Raw genomic sequence first — 19244 nt, 5'->3', positions numbered from 1 at the left:
CGCGATCGACGACACGCGCGCGCGCGCGTACGTAACAATACGACACGTGTTTGACGATCGATAAAGTGCGCTCTCGAGCGGCGGTTGAGAGCTATTTTGCGAGCCGGAACGAATAATGCGACGTAGTGGAAAGACGTGAAACATAAATCCTTTCCTCGCGACAGGCGAGGCAACGTACGGACGTGTGCACGTAAGTACGAGCGCACCGCCGTCGGGAATAGCCGCTTTTAATTCATACCCGTCCACGAATCGTATCTTGCAAATTGCAGCGAGCGCTGCGCGTATCTAGATAGCCGAGATTTATCGAAGCGATGTCGTCCTGTTTTCGATTATCGAAAGACCACTTTACGGCAATGTCGGGAGTAAACCTCTTTTCCCTCAGAGTCCACATTCGCGTAATTAAAAATTGCACACAGATTTATAAGACATAAATCTACTTTCTCTTTCTTCCTTTTCAACAAAAGGAACGGTATAAGATAATTAGTTTAAAGCGAAAATACCAAGTATTGCGTTATAACAGCTTTATGTATATTGCCACTATATGTAGTAACTTCTTTTTATCGGTGTAACTGTATAAAAAATTTAGATAAAATTAAGCTACACATAAAAAAAGAATGCCGGGATCTCAAAAATCGAGACCTAATATTCAATATATCTCTTTCTATTCAATATATCTCCCTTTCTTGAATCAAGAGGAATGCGTTTATTCGAAACAGAATGTCCTCTTATCAGAAGAAATTTATATTAAAAACAAAACTTGCACTATGTAGGTAAAAGATAAAATTCCTATAATATTCAATAATATCGTGCTTAGAATATTTTTCTTTTTGGCTCCAGAAGAATCCTCTTGAAGTCGTATGTAAGAAGATTCCGCTAAAGATTAGATTAGATTATATTTTTTCGGGTATAATATTCGCGTATTGCGTACTTACTGCTCGATCGGGGAAGCACTCGGCACGACGGAGATTCTCCTAAATCACGGATGGCAAGTCGATAATAAGAAAAGGGCTCTTCCCCGAACTCGTTCGCGTGTTTGTACGTCTTTCGCCATCGGGGCGACGCCGGCAAGGACGCGTCTCTGTGAAGGAGGCCGCGATGGTCCCTGCGTTCCGCGTCGCGTCCCCGATTCTTTTTCCTTATAACCCCGAAATTTCGATTTCGTTGCCGCCAGGTATTTTAACGAGGCCGATATTCCGTGCCGGCTTTCGTTGCCGAAAGCATGCGGGCGACGAACAAGAGCGGCGTGGCGCTGAGAGTCGGGCGGAGAGGGGGCGGGTGTGTGTACATGAATTCGGGACTAATCTGCCCAATTAAAAAGCCCACAACGGAGAGAAACGGTCCAGGTAACGGGCCGGACACAGATTCGAGAATCCGCCAATGGTATTCGCTAATGAGTGCGACTCTCTAGCCCTTTCCGTTCTCTCTTTCTTCTCTTTCTCCACCCCTTCTCTCTATTCTCTCCCTTTCCCTCCCCATTCTCTCTCCCTTTCTTTCGTTCTCTCTATTTCTCTCGTCCTTCCCTCGAACTTTTTTCTTGCGTTCTCTTTTTCGGCCGCGTCTCTAGGGCGGCTGCGAATCCCGGGGTCCGTCCTGGCAAACGTTAATTAAACACGCCACTTCCGAGTGCTTTGCGTAGAGCCAGGACCGTCGTTAATTGGACGACGGACGGCAGCTCGACTTTCGGGCGAGTTATCTCGTCGCGAAGCGTGAGAATATATCGTGCGAAGAGTAATTTCGACAAAACCGGCCGCGCTCTCGAGCCAGGGGACGCTCTCTCTCCCTCCCTCCCTCTCTCCCCCTCTCTCCCTCTCTCTCTCAGACTCGTCGTTAGAGTATTCGCGGGATTTACGAAGCGACTCCCTAATTGCCGAGGATTCACCTCCCCCTGTCCTCGTTATTGCATGTATGCAATCCCGCTTGCCGATCTCAAGTATCTCGCGAGAGTGTAAAAGTCGTCCGATTTTCATGGGGACCGATGATAAAACGGAATCGAAATGTCAGCCTATTATTCATACAATGCTCGATATCAATATCGCGATTCATTATTCGAGACTTAAATTATGCGACATAACTGCGTAAAGTGATAGCTTTCCCCCTCCTCCAATATGGCACTTTAATTTATTAACTAATCATCGAGTTTATCGGCGAGTTGACGGCTCATAATTGAATATTTTATTACTGAAGTAAAAATAAAGGACAAACGCGCGCGCAATGCTGTCAATTACGCGATGAGTGCGCTTTATAACGTCGGGACGGTGACGGTTCGATTTTTTTTCCTTTTTTTTATTTTCCAACTGATCGATTTTCTCAACGGATAAACGCGACCTCTCGCTGCTCCTCCCTCTCCTCCTCCTCTCTTTCTCTTTCTCTCTCTCTCTCTCTCCCTTCCCCTCTTCCCATGCGGAATCAATCGTCCCGTTAATAGAGGACTCGTTAATTAGAGGACGTTCCCGTCTCGGAGGGGGACGTCAAACTGTTCGGTACAGTCGTGGGCGATGGGTCCTCTGTCAGGGGGCGAAGGGGAGAGGCACTATATCGACGTAGTGGGTCCCGCATCGCGAGTGCTTCATCTCGTCGTTACCTTATTTTATCCTGCCGCGCGCACCTGCGCTCCCTCCCCTTTCCTTTTCTCTCGCTGTTCCTCTTCCTCCTTCTCCTGCCCCTCCTCCAGCGCCGTTCTGCAGGTAGAGAGGCTCTCGTTGCATCGCAAATGTATGCGGGCCGTGCACGACCTAGCCTAAGAAGCGTATTTCTGGTTCCACGCATTCAACAACGGCCCCGACCAACCGACGCTCCTCCGTGAGATGTCGGATTACGTCGCCGCGACGGTTTAACAAACAAGCGAGGCGATCCGCATTGTCAGGAGGGGCAGGAGCAGAGGTCAGGGCTTCTATATATAAGATGACGCGATCGAAAAGTCGATCCAGTTTCCAGAGGGAATTGGTTTTAACGAACCGACGGCGCTCTCGTCGCGACATATATTACATCGTTATTATTCCACCATTACGGGTTCTGGGTTTTCTTAATTCACTTGGATTTCCTCGACCTTTAATTTTTGGCTTATTTTGTGGGACTAAAATGACTGTTTTCTTAAATTAATTATAAATAGGATTTTTTATCAGTTTTTGGTGACGTATTTTACTTTATGAATCTAGGTTAATTTTTATTTTAATCCTTGAACTTTTGAAATTCTCTTCCCTGATTAGAACTGATTAGAATTATAATTTACGTGCGCGGTACTTATTTCTTATCTCTGATCTCTCAGGAACATCGGTAAACTAGAAACTTTATTTCCAAGCTTCCCTCTTTCTCTTTAGTTTAGTCGCGTCTGATTTTCAGGAATTTTCCCTTTCTCTATTTTTGACATACCGAACGCACGTCGCAGCCTAACCCGAAATCCACCCGTACGTCTTTGGGACGCGGGCGGCGGCGTTCCTTTGAGACACTTGTCTGTTCGTGTTTCCTCTCGCGTCCGCCACTCTCTCTGTCTCTCTCTCTCTCTCCGCCGTTCTCTCGCGAAGGTGACGGTCGATATATATGAAATGGGCACGGTCGCCGATGTTGTGACTGTTGTGACCTGCCGCCGACTCTAATTGGTACGATTTATGTCCGCAGTGGATCGCGCATCTCTCGCCTCGCGCTCGCAGTCGGACGTCGACTCCTCCTGACCGTCGAAATTTCTGTCGATACGTGAGAATCGGAGTCTCCTTCACGAGAAGGAGAATAAGAGAGAGAGAGAGAGAGAGAGAAATCGCGACCACCTGTTGCGAGACTTAACCATCCCTAACCAAACGTGCCAGTTCGCGCTTAATCCCGTTTATCACGTTGTATCACTCGCGGAAGTCTAACAACGACCTCATACTGTCTTTTCTAATTATAAACCGGTATATCAGGAAATATAAATCTCAGTATGCATTTACTAACATCGAGTGTTATTTATCTACTTGTGATTTTTTCAGAAATGCATCTTTTTTCTGAAACAAAATGTTTAGCAACTGTAGTCACATTTTACACGAAAGACAGGATATTAGTTTGAAAGTAAAAACTGGCAGAAATGACCCGTCGGTGTTTTCAGTGTCAACGGAGTCTGTGTTTGCGTGTCCTGCCGTGAAATGATCGATCAGCCACGACTCGAGAATAATATTGCGACCAGCCGCGCGCGGATTCCACTCGCGTGCACACGCGAGATCGCTGGCGCGCGTGCAACCGTCCTTACTCGCGGCTTAAGCCGACGACAGTGTTCGACGTCGAATTAATGACGGCGAATCGGGCCGATTAATGGCGCGGATTAACGCGCTAATCGACGGAAATTCGTTACTCCGAGGCCGCGGCGTGTATCGCGTGTCACCGCGTCGCAGCGCTCTCAGCAGAACGGCGGGCGCGCTTAATAAATGCGAAGAGGGTCGCTTTAATGCGGACCAACCAGTTTGAAGCGGAGAAGCGGTAGCGATCGTGCGACAGCGAGCAGCAGCGCCGTGGCAGCAGGTGCGTCTCCTCGACCTAATCTACATGAACGGAATGCAGCCGAATTAAGGCCCCGCTCTCCGTTGTCACCGTTGTCATCGTCGTCGTCGTCGTTGTTGTCGTCGCAAGACGCAGCGATCAGTCCTGAAGCGGAAACGTTGCCTTGGATCAGATTTGGAGACCACATAGAGACCTATGTGTTATACCTATGTAGCTCTGTACAGACTTGTGTTTTTTTTTAAATAAGTAGTCACACTGAGAGAAATTAACAAACGGATATTTCCGATCAAAATATCGATGAATTTTTGTATTCGATCAGGCAACATCCGATGAGAAATATTGGTTTATAATTTTTGAGCGGCTTATCTGATAAAATGTCATTATGATCGGAAGTATCCGATAAAGTTTATACTGCAATTCTAAGCAGAATCGTAAGTCTCGTAACTTGTTTTCGTAAGAACTTATGAGTAGATTTACAATTCTCAAATCAAATTCCAATCAGTTTTTATATCCGATCAGGATATCCAATTAATGCGGCAATTCTAAACAGAATCGTAAGTCTCGTAACTTGTTTTCGTAAGAACTTATGAGTAGATTTACAATTCTCAAATCAAATTCCAATCAGTTTTTATATCCGATCAGGATATCCAATTAATGCGGCAATTCTAAACAGAATCGTAAGTCTCGTAACTTGTTCTCGTAAAATAAGAATGAGTAGATTTACAATTCTATGCAATATCATATGTCATACAATCGCTTGTAAATATCATTGTAAATTACATGAAATCGTAGATATTTACGAATAATTGTACGATATATGATATTGCATAGAATTGTAAATCTACTTATAAGTTCTTATGTATTTTACGAGAACAAGTTACGAGACTTACGATTCTGTTTAGAATTACCGCATTAATTGGATATCCTGATCGGATATAAAAACTGATTGGAATTTGATCAGAAATATCTGTTGTTAATTTTTTATCGGATAATTTCTCTCAATGTAATGTAACTGCAAATCAGTGTATATTCACTGCTTGCAATAATGTTTCACTGATTCATTTTAAGAAAGCGCAGATCGAGCTTTAAGCCGAATTTCATGAAATGGAGAGGCGTCACACTTTTCTCCGCGTCATCTCCGCATTCTTCCGAGAACTACGTAGTGCGAGGAGAGGCCCCTCGACCGTAAAAGCGCCGGGCAGTAAAGGAAGTAATGATCGCGCGTCGGACGAGCGCACATTATTGGGTGAAAAGTGATCGTTACTTGGCGCGCACCGCGACCGGTCGGAACATGGTCTAGCGTTCATCCTTGATTAATGTCGAGATTAATGAGGAGTACAACGGCGACGCGACGGTGAGAAATGAGCGTTAACGCTTCGCACAGCTGATGGTGAGCGATCCCGCGGGAACGCGCGACTTGTTTATGGGGCCGAATGGTCGAATTGCCAGACGTCGTGTAATCTATGGGCGACGGGAGGTTCTTTACCTCGCAATGCGGGAGACATCCGCGGAGTGACTTGTGGACTATCAGCGGACTGTTTCAGCAAACAGTCAGCCACGTGATTCGTGATGAAATAATGGTGAAATAGTACGGTGAGATCAGTCGCGGCAAAGGAACAGATCAAATTAGGTTTCGTCGTTTATTTATGGGGATTTTATTTTGCACTTTTGCATCGAATAATTATACGCGTAACACATGTACCCTCAAATAAAAGAAATAATCTTATCCTCAGCAGAGCCCTTTTATAATGGCCTCAAAATATCCTTTGCTGCTGTACATAGTACTGTGTCCAAAAAGTAAGACCAATTTTCAAGTTAAATTGCGCGGGTATATCGAATGTCAAAAATATTTTTTTTCTAAATTGGTAGCACTGTGACAGACATCTGTGTCAAATTATGCGTCGTTTGCGTGAAGCTATTCGCAAAAAGAGACCGGAATTGTGGAAAGACAACTCTTGGTTTTTGCACCACGATAATGCACCATCTCACACTGTATTGGTTCTTCGAGACCATTTCGCTAAAAATTCGACCCATATCGTTCCATAACCACCATATTCACCTGATTTAGCATCGTGTGACTTCTGGCTATTCCCTAAACTCAAAAGACCGCTCCGGGGACACCGTTTTGACTCGATTAAAGAGATACAAGCTGAATCTTGTAGAAAGCTTTGAAGGCCATTCCGGAAATCGACTTTAACAACTGTTTCGAGGATTGGAAAAAACGTTGGCATAAGTGTATTGTGTCTGAGGGGGATTACTTTGAAGGCGACGAAATAGATTTGGAATAATAAATAAAGATTAAAAAAAATTTTTAAATTGGTCTTACTTTTTGGACACAGTAGTACACCATATAAAATAATCATCTGACTAGAATATTGTCATCTCTACTGTAATTCTAAAATATGTAGCAGGTGAAATATGCACCAGGCTCAAATATGTTCTTGAACGTTCACTTATTTCTCTTATCATCCCGCTTATCACTGTCGCCTCGTCCCTCTAGCGACTTACGCGTTTGCTAAGGATAACATCTCAGTCCCTGCAGCGGATCGTAGGGGTACCGGCGATGTCGCCGACAAACAGGGATACCAACCGATTGGCCTCGCTCCCCGGCACAGTTGCGTTGCCGGCCTATTAGGCCAATTATCCTTCTTTCGCGAGTGTCCTTTTTTGCGACAATTCTCGTCGTACCCCCTCCCTCTCTCTCTCTCTCTCTCTTTCTCTCTACCCATCTCCTCTCTCTCCGTGTACCCGTGAGCGACTTTCGCATCGTCAGTGTCCGCCACTATGCCGCCGCCGTCGCGTTTCCGGCCGACCTTAATCGTGCATGCGTGTCGGGTGCCACGCGAAGGACTTAAGGACCCTAGTCGGCATCGCGTGACTTTCGGGGTGGTTGTACAGGGTCGGTAATTTATTCCCGCCCGGGGACCCCAACCCGCGCGAGGTTCCGTGACGCGTCTCCGTTTTTCCCCCCCCCCCATAATTCGCCGCGCGCCGGAGGAGGAACGACCGTCGCGAAAGGGTTAGTGGGAGGGGCACCCTCGTGCTCCTTCTACGAGCTCCTGCATAAGGTGCGTGGCGCCTCATGGGAATGAGTTAATTACTTCATATACGCAACGCGGAGATGCTGGCTGGTAATTATTTCATGCGGCTGCGGATGCGCGCGAACGTTGGAACACGTTCGAGCGGGGCGCGCGTAATCGGTAAATAACGTTTCCACAAGCATCCCGGGGCATTTTCGAACACCGCGTTGATAATTATCCCCTGCGTCGGATGATTGAGACGATCCGGAGAATTGTGCCTCTTCGGTTTGCGTACTGTGCGCCACACAAACGACTGACGGTTTGCCCTCGGAAAGATTCCCCGTGCAATCTCGCGAAACAAGTCGCGCGCACGCATCGGAGATAAGTTTTTGCGTTTTACGCCGACCGTAATTAACTCGTCCTTTCTTCTCCGCAACCAGTTCGGCCGGGGAACAAAATGTGCGCTGTAATACGCGCGATGAGCTAAAAAATTAATTCACTGCACCAAGAGAACGCAACGCGCGCAGAATCCGCGCGTTGGCTAATTCACGTAATCGTCGTGAGGAAAGTTAATTAAGAGTCCGCGCGTTTGTAAATTAACTTAGCCCTTACGTTGAAGCGCGTCAGCGTCTCATAATTATCCCGGTGAGACGACCGTTTCGGGAGATTCATTAAGCTCGTCGTCCGGCCGGATAATTAAATGGAAGGACCTCGCCGCGAAATAAATACGGCTAATGTCCCGATAAAGCACCGACGTTATCGTTGAACTCGTCTTGCCGGTCGCTTATCGAGACGTCGTATCGGAACGTGGACCGTCCGGGGAGCGCAGTGACAAAGTTCGGAACGGCGTCTCGTTAGTGATTTTCCATTTTCAGTGACGGCGGTGACTATCAGCTTTCCAATCGAGGCACTGAATAACACACCGCGTTCTTCCATATGCGTGCGTGCTCCTCTCATCCCGTTGAAGGGAGAATAATCGTGCGGCGAGGATTTTTACGAGCGACCGCACGGCGTCACCGAAAGTCCTCGACTTTTAATATAATTAATCTCTGTAAGATCTCTTAGAAAGAGTTTATCCTGGAAAAAGAATTATCTTGTATACTTGAGAAAAAATATTTAAAAATGAACGAATATCTCTTAGGTAGATACCATTTACTCTTAAATTTTTTCATGTAAACCGAGTAAATAATACCATAATAATAAATATGTTAATAGTATCCTATAAATATGTTAATTTTTAGATATTTTTTTCTCAGTGTAAACGATGTAAAGAAGTAAGCTGAAAGCATCAATTCCCGGACACGTACCTAAACCTAGAAATTTGTGTTATTTCGGTCTTTAAAGATCCGTATTTAAAGATCTAAACGGTAAGAATGTCTGGGATTAAACATGTGTTCGGGAATTGGTAAGACTGCATAGATAAAGTTTCAGTCTTTTACGATGTGTAAAATGAACTTATCCAATTGTTCTTCGTTGCTTTTTTATTCTTATGTCTTAAATTTTAATGAAGATGATGAGCATAAAAATTCAACAAGCAAAATGAAAAATAATCTTCATAATGTATTCTACAATTCCGCCGTGCAGTCATTAATTACGTCGCGTTTGTTTTTGTACCAACCCCGCCGTGATATCCACTTGATGTTTTCAACGGATTACTTGTAGTACGTAATAAATTCCTACATCATCCTACTTTGCTCTTTCCCTCTCTTTCTTTCTTTTTCTTGCTTTCGCCCTCCTTTACCTATCCCGTTTCCGCGAATACTCGACAGGAGAAGGTAATAAACACCAGATAATCCTGCATGCAGTATCCCTCGCGCGGTCCATCGCACACGTTGACTCCATGACAGGATCTAAAGAGAGAGAGGGAGAGAGAGAGAGAGAGAGAGAAAGACTAAAAGTGCTGCACACGGAGGATAATCCTGTATTCACGTAGCAGCGTACAACGGATTAAGCGTGGCTGACGTGAGATCGAACTTCATAATTCATGTACCGAGTGTCGTTCCCATTAAAAATTTAAACGTCAGCTCGACTTGTTTTTTTTTAGAATATTCCCGAAATTTTGCGCGTGAACAACGTGACGATATCGTGAATTAAGCAGATGATATTTACGCGACATTGTTTTATGAATTTTGACAGATGTCTCCCAGATGATGTCTCGGATTACTTCGAGCGAATATTTTCGCTGTTGCTCCTGAACAGCGAAAATACAAGCGTAACATATATATCGATTATTTATTATTATTATTAATTGTTCTCACACTGACAAATAAACCTATCCAAAAGATAATTTCTTTCTAATTTGGTACAAATGTAGAAGTACAATAAATATTTAGATCATATTTTTTCATTTTGGCCCACTTTGAGTTTCAGTTTATAGCTTTTTAATGTTCTCACTTCTATCATCAACAAGTGCAACAAAAATGCTTAAGAAATAAAATTGAATATAAGATATAGTTAAATAATTTTAACAAAATCGGTATAGCTGAGAGACGAACCATTCCAAATTTCTTTAGTTGAGATTTCAATCGAAATATTTTAAATCTGTGCTAAATTAGTAAAAAATGGTTCGAATCTCGGCCAAACCGAGAAATTATTTGTATAAATAATTTTTTTTAACTTTTTACATATTTTGTTAAACATTTTATTATTTATACAAATAATTTTACACATTTGACTTCATATTTATAATCAGCAAACCAAAAACGCCTATATCTTGTATTCAATTTTATTTCTTATGCATTTTTGTTGCACTTGTTGATGATAGAAGTGACAACATTAAAAAGCTATAAACTGCCCGTAAAACTCAAAATGGACCAAAATAAAAAAATATGACCTAAATATTTTTTGTACTTTTACATTTGTGCCAAATTAGAAAGAAGTCGCAATGTAACTTCTGGGTAGGTTTACTTGTGAGAAAAAAATATCAGGAAAATAAGAGATATTTATTCGGTACCAATATACATAGTTACTTAAATCTAAATTCTTTTATTTAAATAGAATAAACAATTGCTTTCGTGAACAGTAATAATTTTAGGACAATACTTCATTTTCTCATTCAAAAAGAATCTTTTCTCAATGTAAAAATATGTACGTAGTGCAAGTGAACGTGTTATTAGTATTACAAATAAACATTTCTTTCTTCTTGAATATTCTTTCTCTCAGTATAGGAAATTAATTTTAAGTATACCAGTCGTATGCCAGCGCGAGCGCGTAACGAATCGTAATTAATCACGCGAATAATAAACGGGACGTCTCAACGTTTGCTTTCAGAGGCGGCAAATTTATAACCGTCGGCGACAAAATCAGGCTGCCAGATGACGTGACGATGGGGTATATTATTGAGTACCTCCTGAAAAAGAATCTGACAGTGGTGGATCAGTTTCACTCGCATTTGGAGCCGATGAAGTTCCTCAATAAGGATACCTTCCACGAACAGGTAATTACAATTTGAACTGACGTGTCCTCGAATATTTAATAAAATACCCATGATTTGCACGGCAAAATTCGACGATTAAATTCACACGAAATTAACATTTAACTATTTAACGGCTCATTAAAGCCGCTGAAACATGCTGAAGCGATCTTGTTCCGATATACTCCTCGCATATTTAACGCGCCATTTGGCGTACGCGCGCTAAAATATTTGTAATCGCGATACGTCACATCGTACAATACAATGGGAAATGCAAGCAGAGCCGAAATCACTCCATGTCCGTGTTCTGCGCCCCGTGTTCTACGGGTCACGATAAGTAGCATGATGATAAATAATGGAATGATAATAGAATGATTTGAGGCGCGGGATGAATCAGACCACGCGCGTACCGAGCGCATTGTCTGTTTTATTTCACGAAACACAATAGCTATTATTTAATTGTGCGGTTTCCGTTTATTACGAGCCGGCGGACCGCCGTAATAGGAGCAATCGCAGAGAACGCGTGACCCATCCTCGGACAGGTATTAACTAAAGTGGCTCAGGTGGACAATCTTTTTTTTTTTAACGGTGCCAGCGCACGTATACGCGTATCGCGTGTTACGTATCTTCCTCTCTCCCTCGCTCTCCATAACATATGGAAAATTTTATTAATATTGAAACACCAAACAGCCGTTTATGACCATTTTTATTTAAATTTAGTATTAAATTTAGTCTAAATTAGTATCCCGTTTTTTATGTAAGAGACAGAATTTCGAAATTCTCTAACTTCTTATCAAATATCTATCCTTCATTCTGACGGAGCAATTAGTGCAATCCTGTCTTTTACACGCGAGAAACAGGATGTTAATTTAAAAATAAAAAAACAGTAAAAAATGAGCGTTCGGTGTTTAGTGTTAACTTACACAGTTTTGAAAATCGTGAAAGTTTATAAATCCTCACGATATAGAAGAGTAAGAAGTTAAAGTTCGTTGAAAAATCTATCGCCAAAATATACGTTGTAATATTCGCACTTAGGTCGAGTTATGTTGTGCACGCGCGCTTAGGAGAGAGAGAGAGAGACGGAAGGAGGGGGGGAAGGAGATCATATGGCCAGCGAAAACGAGCGCGACGCACGCGAAACGCTGCCGCAAAAAAATATTTTTCTTCGCGACCAGCATTACTCGATGCCACGGTCTCACATTTCGCGGAGTGCGCGTGCACACACACGCACACACATACACACACACAAACGGGTCACACGTGTACTCGCAGTTCGTCAAAATAAACGGTATCGTTTTCAGCCGCAGCGGCGATCGCTCTCGGTTACTGATCCGTGATTCTCAGCCCGAGAGTGTCGCGGATTTCGCCGTTCTCGGCCGTGCTACATTTTTCGTCTTGTGTTTCAGGTCTCTTTCAGTTATTCCAAGGGCTCGAGAGACGAGTGGAACATTCTGAAGATCGACGGTTTCGACTTGAAGGACGATCCTAAGAGGTATGTCTTGCTTCTTTCGACCTTATGCATCTTCCTTCTGCTTGTCTTCTCGCTCGAAACATTTCCTGAGGAGATACACGTTCCACTCTCGACGTGCTCTTCGGGCACGATCGAGTCGCGGCGTGATGCCGGAACGTCGCGCCGGGCTGGTTCGTGCAAAAATGCACATTTAAATTGAATCATTTTCGCGGCGGAACCCCAGCGTGAGTTCTGTGTCTGCGCTCTAATTTCCGGTTTCTTTGAACGAGAACCCTCTCCCGCGGCGCGAAGCTGCATCAAAGCCTCAATTACTTCTATAATTGCTAACTTCGCCTAGAGTGCTCGCGTAGAATGCCGACTCTCCCAGGGGGCGCCGGGGAAGAGATTCTTCAAGGAGAAATAACTGAATTAAAGTACTTTGGAGGTTTCCGCGAGAAGAGATCTTACGACACGACGAGAAGTCGTGAATCCCTTTTATTTTTCTGATCCTTGTGCAGTTTAATTCGAGAGGAAAAGAAGAGAGGGAGGAAGAGAGAAATGGCATCATCGTTCAAGCGAAATTCAAGTCTGTGAATTGAATTCAAATTTCGATTATTTCTCCTGGTATCTTTGCGCACTCTCCTCTACGCCGTGGCTGATTCCCGACCGAGTATCGCACGCGTTGCCGGACCCGCGGCTTGTGGCTGGCGCTCTCATCGTTGCACACGCTGCAGAATTAATATACGCGCACACCGTGGAAATTTATATTTTGAACTTCTCTCCAGAGCACTCGCGACGTGAAATACGGCTTTTGAAGTGCGCGGAACCGCATCCCCGAACGCGTGGCGGGCGCGGGGGATTAACGCGATAATTCGCTCCCTCCGTTAGTCCACCACCTTGAATAATTGCGCGTTCGCGAGCGAGCGAACGGCCGTTTTGTGAAACGACACGTGCAACCTACGTGACGATGCGTCGAGTGTAAACATCCGCAATTTGCATTCGCGTTCGTGCACACGTAGCGAAATGCCGGGCGACACTTTCCGCGTAATTGACGAAAGACGGAAGACAGTCGCGGGATAATTACGACGAGGACGGCATCGCGACGCGCTCTCGTAACTTTTAATTGACTTTATAATCACTGCTGCTTTTACGGGTCTTCTTTTCCCCGTTCTCCCGTTGAGCCACGACTAACTCTCATTTCCACTCCGGAGAAAGAAGAAGAAAGCGTTATTTGTCGAACGTTCCCGAGCATATAAATGTTTATATATAGAGAAAAATCGATTGAATGTAATATAATACACTAGCTTAAACTAACCGGCGTGTTATCGAGCTTCTCATGTCTGGAACATCCAAACTTAAATTATCACAAAGTGTGAAGGGGATGAAATTAGAGGGAGTGGATGATTTGTTTAGGTTTCATGTAGCCTATATTTTCCGCAGGACACTAGAAAGTAATTGTACAAAATTTGATCCAAATTGGTAAAAATATTTAAAGAGTTAATGGACAGACATTCTACTTTACACATAGCAAATATTACTTAGTAATTATTTTTTATTTCTAAATATTTTTTCTGACTATTTTTATTCGTAAATATTTTCTCTTTCAATGTACACATGGAGGCTGAAGTCCTACTTAGCGCTTCTAAATAAATAGTAGAATTGCACAAAACGCCATGTGGGTTCTAAAGAGGATGTCTCAGCAAAGTTAATAGGTTAAACGGTATCAAAAGGGATTGATTTTATAGGCTTCAAGGTATCAAAGTAGCATTAAATGAAATATTGCGGTCCAAAACAGAATCCAAATTTCGGCTCAAAGATAGTAAACAGAAGAGAACGACGAGAACTATAGAGAGGAAGGAAAGGAGCAAATAAAAAAGAAGAAAGGGGATGGTAAAGAAAGGAAAAACACGAGTGGGGAAGGAACAGCTTATTTCGCCTGGGCGCAAGTTCTCGCGTCGCTTGCCGCGAATCCGCGCTGGGACTTTTTATTTAGCGCTGCGCGGAATATAAAGCAAGTTCCGCGTTTGTGAATATTAACGCGAGAAAAATATCGAGGCGAGTTGAGCCGATCCAAGCCGGAGCTAAACCGCTGGTTGCCGGTGAAATATATACATATATCTGATGACTTGCGGCGGATATAATCGAGGTGTGCGGATATTAAATCGCGTTCTCCATTCTTTCGTTGCTACCCTCGTGCGGCGCGTTTTATTAAAAGTTTATATTACGAAAGTTCGTCACATTGTTCCGATTGATCCTACACGCGACTGTGTTCGCCACACAGTCCGTAGGATTTACGCGTCAAAAAAAGAAAAAAGAAGAGGAAAATGCGCGTTACGAGAATTCGACAATGTTAACCCTCCAATTCCCTGGTAGGCCCGAAAAAATTTAGGATGATAAAATATTAGATCCTTCTTTATTTACTTGAACTTTTGTATCTTGTTTTAACTAACAGCGAATACAAATGAAAATTAATTAAATATAATCTATTTTTCCAAATTTCCTTCGAAGAAAATAGCAAAATAGAGAGAAAGGAAATCTAGATATGCTCATTTTAAAAAAGGCTCCCGCCGTGGCGCAGTCATTTTAAATCATCATTAAACCGAAAGTTAAACTAGAACCGGATGCTTCCCGATTATTAAAGTATGTCCGTTCTCACGCAGAATGCAATGTTTTCTCTTTTTTCCGCGGATGTTTATCAACATATCGAAGCGAACATTTCGGTCGGTTTCAATTACGAAAGTATCAGCGCTTCGCGCGCGTTTTGCACGCTCTCCACGCGACTACGTGTCCATTCGCATCGAGGCTTTTTTATCTCCTCGTTCCCGTCGCGCTTGCGTCCCCGTGACGCTTTCGAGTCGTGTTAGTAAGCATGAGCGAATTGCCAAGGGGGAAAAGCGCGCGCGTCTGATAGGAACGGTCGGAATGTATAGCAGGCAATGAACGTGATGTGAAGTGTAAATCGAGTCCGTAGCTAAAGCAATCAGGATGCGAGACAGGAAGGATGCTCGCGCATCGAGCGAGCGCGCGCACGCGCTAGGTAATCAATCAGACGATACAGAGGACGGATTATTGATAGAAACGAATCCTAATGCCTGGCGAAGATTGCATGATTAATGAATATTCACCTCCTAAACTAGACACCGCCTCTCGCATTGGGAGCGACAGCGGCGGTGGCGACGTAGATCGACGTAAAAAGCAATTGGACGTAAAATCGTTGGAAATTATTGCACGAATAAGTCGCCGTATATTGCTCGTCCGCGAATCAAAACGTTTCTCTCGTTTTATCTTTACCTCTCTTTCATCTTTCTTCTGATTATGTCTAATTTTGTCTAATTTCCTTTCACGCATCTCGCGCTCTTGCTGCAGTTTGAATTTTTGCAACTTTCTCAATGCTTTAAATATGTACTGGGAGAAAAATGTTTGATAATTATGACTATAATTATATAAAGAAATAATTACTATAAATTTTGGTGAAGAGAGATTTTCTTTTATTAAACTTAACTGTAATGTTAGTGATAATAAAAGCCTCATATGCATGTTACTGCTATCGTTTTATCGTGGATAATATGATTGGGATCAAAAGTAGATATAATTTTAGTTGGATGAGCTATTTTTTTCTCTCAGTGGATGTCGCGTTTGCAACGTCGTCGTGATAAACTCGCGGTAAAACCTGACGGTCTCGCGTTAACGCATACTCGCCCTTTTCTGTTTCAGATTCAAGTCGATCCATTGTCATCTGTTTCCGCACGTTCCTTACTGCCCGCACAGATGATGAAGATCGCGCGTTGGACGTATGAATAAACAGAAAGAAAATAAACGTCCAAGAACGCGTTTGAATCGCTGTCGCCGTTAGAGAAGGAAACGAAGACGAGTCCTCATAATTAGGACGATGTAGGGCTTGTTCTCCGATCGCACGGAAGGAACGTACGTAAGACCGACATGTGTATTTTACTAAATTTCGACACAATCGGTCGTGCGCAACGAGAATTTTAACGAGACTCGCGACAGCGACTCTCGTCGTTATTCCATTTAGCGAAATATATGTTACGGTTAGTGTCAATTAGGTCAGTTCGTCGGTAATTCTATGGAAACATCGGCTATGTTTCGTAGAGAAGCCCGGGGCTAATTGGCGCAGAGACATGTTCCACGCGTTTCGTTGACGTATTTATTACGAGGGAAATAGTGGAGGAAGAAGAATTGCATGTCTCTGTCGGAATATATTGCTCCTAGAGTTTCATTAAGATCTGAAAAGCGTGCCAACTTACCCCGGTCTTCTCGACACACGTAACAGAACTGTAGAATTCGTTATGTTCCACGTAGGATACTTCGGCAGAGAGAATCCGCACAAGAGATTTCGCACAGAATTATCGGTGGTTTCATAGAAATTTCTTTAGTTACGTTTACCGTGACATATACAGATATCGTAGGTGATTTTTCTCGGTTTGCATTCCGTCAGTGATCTCTCCGCCACCTCCGGATCGTCGGTGGAGAAGCGGCAAACGAGTGAAACGTCTATTCTCGAGGCTATCGATTTATGCGAGCGCCCTTTTTACTTTATTCATAAAGGCTGAACATACAGGAAGGATTAACGCCTCGTAACCACCCGTGACAAACGTATCAATCGCGAGGATTTTTAACGTCTAACGCTGTTTGCGCTCTATTTTGTTTTCCTTCGCGTGGCTAATCGTCAAAATTTTCCGTATGTGTCGAAGGTCACGCTGAAATTTTACTCGCGTCCATTTTCGTCTTAATTAAAACGAGACTTTTACCCTCTGTCGTACTGTTGCTTTTGCAAAATATTTTTTCCCCTCTTTTAAATTTGCGGAAACGACGGGACAACAGTAAACAGGGTAATTATTCTTGTCGCGGAGGATCATCCGCGGTTCAGCGCGTAGTTGCCATTTGACGTAGCGTACAATTAATATTTATTTGCGCGGAGTGGCCCGCAGGTGAGGACAAGAAAGTACACAGCCACACACACACACGCACATTACACGCGCACATATAACACACGGCAGGCGGGAGATAATGAAATAGAGACGTAGCGTTTCTCGTAATTTCTCCACGGGGTACATAATGGCGGAACTTCCACGAGTAGGCGTATACGACAGCTGCGTCTGTGCAATATGATGCAGGAGAGAGAATTGTACATAAGATGCATATAATTATAATTCGCTGACGTCGCCCGTCGGCGCGAAATGGAATTAAGCTAGTCCCTCGCAAAAAGACAGACAGCTGTATAATAATGTGATATTTAAGCGCGCGCGAATGTTCACTTTTACGCACACGCGCCCTTATGGCGTCCCCCTTTTGTGGTGTCGTGTGTCGTAGCTCTCTTTTCTTCTATGCGTAAGGATATTTATAAGCGACGTGTTGCGAGAGAGCACGTGTGCAATATCGAGTATACGAGTCGCTTGTTTCCAAAATGTGGCCGCGGATTCCATTTCCGAAATCCATAGAAATTTCAGTAATAACAATACTTTATCATATTATCCATCCATTTCCTTGATACTGGCTCAGAACTAGAATCTTATATAAGCCAGTTTGGTAGGATCATCATATTATTATCTTTAATAAAAATTTCGCTGGTAGACCGCGGCTATCGATCTTGGCGGGATTCGTAAAGTTCGGTGCGCTCAATTTGGAAAACAAGCGACTCTCGTTGTTAGCCTCTGCGACGAATGAGTTTAGGAATAAAAGGGGCAAGCGAGGCGAGAGAGCGTGTGTTTATAGTCATATAAAATAGACTCCACGTTATACCTGTCGTTAACCAAACAGTGAGAAAGAGAGAAAGGGGAGCACAAAACGAAGGGGAATTCTCCTTCCTCGGTTTCGTGAGTCGGATACTGCTTGTTGACAGTTCGTGCAACCGACGACCGACGTGTTCAGGCAGTTCACGGTAGTTGGCCAATCCTGTCATTGATATGCGCGCTGTGAAAAACAGACGTGTCTTGCCTTTCTCTCTCTCTCTCTCTATCTCTCTCTGTCTCTCCTTCTATTTCATTGTTTTTTTTTTCTTTGTCAAAGTCACCGTCCCGCCAAACGTGTTAGATAAAGATACACGGCACGCTTCGAGCCTATTCTTATATGCCTATCTAAGCATTGACGTTGCATCTCGTTGGATCTCGATACCTTAACCGACAGCACATGTTATCATAGTGATGTGCTCGCGTGAGACGCGACATGTCCAGCAAACACGGAAGCTGTGACGTTGTCTACGCTGTTATCATTATGCCGATATATTAACAAAAATTACGAAATGTATGATATATTGATTTTATATATATATATATATATATATATATATATATATATATATATATATGTGTATATGTATATGTATATGTTGAGCGATAATGTTTTATATAATAGATGACGTGTACAAAACAACACACATCTCAGAATCCCGATGACGTCTTCGTCGATCGTCCCTTGCTTCCCTCAACGCGCATCCTGTATTGCGTGACGCAACGTACCATTTTCCTCATCCTCCCGGCTACTTCCCGATGACTTTCCTGTCATTTCTCGAGAGGTATACCTCCTCTCGAGAACGTGTTTCGCGAAGTTGTTTACGACTCTTAGTACTTGAACCTTTTCTCTGCAATTGTCTCCATTAAACTTTCAAGGGATTTCGTAAAACTCCATTTTTTCTTGCATTTCCTTTCACATAAATTTATTTTTGTATATTATATTAATTACATATATATAACAAGAGTAACATCACTGATTTCTCGATGGAACAAAATGCAAAATGATGAAACTTAGTTTCAGTGTTGAGTATAAAACTGAATGCAAAATAGCGCAAGAGTAGCGCAGGACAAATGGTACAGTTCGACGGGAAAAATGAGGTGGAGGGTCAACGAAGATGCTGCGACATCATCGCACAGCATCCGTCGCG

General features: G+C 43.2%; 1 protein-coding gene across 1 annotated transcript in view; it reads left to right on the top strand.

Moving 5' to 3' along the window:
• Window positions 1-18966, top strand: part of LOC116848058 (fringe glycosyltransferase) — a 136085-nt gene extending 117119 nt beyond the window's left edge. The window contains exons 7-9 of the mRNA XM_032823805.1: window positions 10755-10920; window positions 12303-12388; window positions 16061-18966. Coding sequence (XP_032679696.1) covers window positions 10755-10920; window positions 12303-12388; window positions 16061-16118 — 310 coding nt within the window. The 3' untranslated portion in view covers window positions 16119-18966. The remainder of the gene's footprint in view (window positions 1-10754; window positions 10921-12302; window positions 12389-16060) is intronic.
• The last annotated feature ends 278 nt before the right edge of the window (window positions 18967-19244 follow it).

This window comes from Odontomachus brunneus, unplaced genomic scaffold (assembly GCF_010583005.1).
Source record: "Odontomachus brunneus isolate Ranch 3 - 2012 unplaced genomic scaffold, Obru_v1 Obru_scaffold_005, whole genome shotgun sequence".
In the NCBI taxonomy this organism is placed as follows: Eukaryota; Metazoa; Arthropoda; class Insecta; order Hymenoptera; family Formicidae; genus Odontomachus; species Odontomachus brunneus.
The sequence above is the reverse complement of the archived record's forward strand: the minus strand, read 5'-3'. Positions and strand labels throughout refer to the sequence as shown.